The sequence below is a fragment of the Propithecus coquereli genome, unplaced genomic scaffold (genome assembly GCF_000956105.1).
Source record: "Propithecus coquereli isolate 6110/MARCELLA unplaced genomic scaffold, Pcoq_1.0 Scaffold272, whole genome shotgun sequence".
Taxonomy (NCBI): Eukaryota; Metazoa; Chordata; class Mammalia; order Primates; family Indriidae; genus Propithecus; species Propithecus coquereli.
In genome coordinates, this window is record NW_012148308.1 from 985,450 (window position 1) to 986,824 (window position 1,375).

Sequence of the window (1,375 nt, forward strand, 5' to 3'; positions counted from 1 at the left end):
AAAATGAGAGAAATGGAAAATAACAGTAATCCTCATCCACAAAGGACTATTTCTCTCACCAAGAAACAATGTTTAAATTCTTGGTTCTCTCGTGTACCCTCAGAATTAAACATGACACCATACTTGTTTTATAGATTATAATAGGACTAAAGGAAGTTCAATCTTAGAAAAGATCATGTGGTTCCAACTTCTTGCTTTTATAGCCAAGGACCCTACAGCCCAGAAAACCTGAGTGATTCATGCAGTTAGTGCTGGATTAGAACCTAGGGTTCCTGTCTAGCACTATTCCTGCCCCTCCCCAGGGCTCCCTTTAGTCTATTCACCTTGACTCAGCAGGAGATGAATGGCAAGCTCACCTTGCGGACACTAGGGAGCACATAAGGCTTTCCGTTATCATCTCGATAGGCACCAACTCCCAGATTCATCTTTTTGCTATTGGTGTCTCTCTTAAAGGCTTCAGTGACTCCCAGGATGGGATCTGGGGGTCCCATCTCCACATGGGCCCACCAGGAGCTGAAATGAGAAATACATCAGCTCAGTCACATTAGCTAAATCCTCATGACCAGAGATGCCTGAGCTGCCAAAGATCCATTTCAATAAGTATTTGCATTCTACTATGCACAGGGTATAGCAATGGACACCAATAACCCCACAATGCAAAAGACTTCAAAACACCTGGTAGAAGAGTGGAAAAGACCAATAATTTCAATACAAATGTAATGAAAAGCTGATAGGGGGCACCAAATCATCGTGGGGAAGACAGAGGGCAAATGTAGGCTTTTAAAACAGTCTAAACCTGACTTGAATTCCTATGCAAAGAATATTTTAAGTAATTTGGCAGGAAGAAGTGAGAGTGGTAAAACACGAGACAGTAAGTAAGGGCCATGCAAGAGTATTATTTAATCCCCTAAGAGGTGCGGGTTTTATCCTGTTCTCAAACTTGTCAAGAGCATAATTTGGAAAGCTTGTTAAATATACGGGTTCTTGGGCCCTACCTGGGATGTAGTGAAACATGGAGAATCATTAAAGTTTTTTTGGGGGGGTGGGGACATGGTGATTAGGTGAGGGTGTGAACATGAATGGACTTACATTCTTTTTAGCCCACCTGGTTGTAGCGTGGGGAACTGTACGCAGAGTGGTAAGGGTGGATGCAGAAGGATCATTGAAGAAGCTGGTTTGTTACCCAACAAGACAGATAAAGAGATGAGGACCTGAACCAGGATGGGGCAGTAGGGGTGGAGAGGAGGAAAGAGGTGCTAGGTTTTTAAGAATTAAAAATCATGTAATCCTAGCACTCTGGGAGGCCGAGGCGGGCGGATTGTTTGAGCTCAGGAGTTCGAAACCAGTCTGAGCAAGAGCGAGACCCCGTCTCTAC

The 1,375-nt window shown here is 43.9% G+C and overlaps 1 protein-coding gene across 1 annotated transcript in view; it reads right to left on the reverse strand.

The window, feature by feature from the left end:
* GOT2 (glutamic-oxaloacetic transaminase 2, mitochondrial) overlaps nt 1-1,375 on the reverse strand; it is a 33,763-nt gene that overhangs the window by 17,865 nt on the left and 14,523 nt on the right. Inside the window, exon 2 of the mRNA XM_012647842.1 lies at nt 357-513. Coding sequence (XP_012503296.1) covers nt 357-513 — 157 coding nt within the window. The remainder of the gene's footprint in view (nt 1-356; nt 514-1,375) is intronic.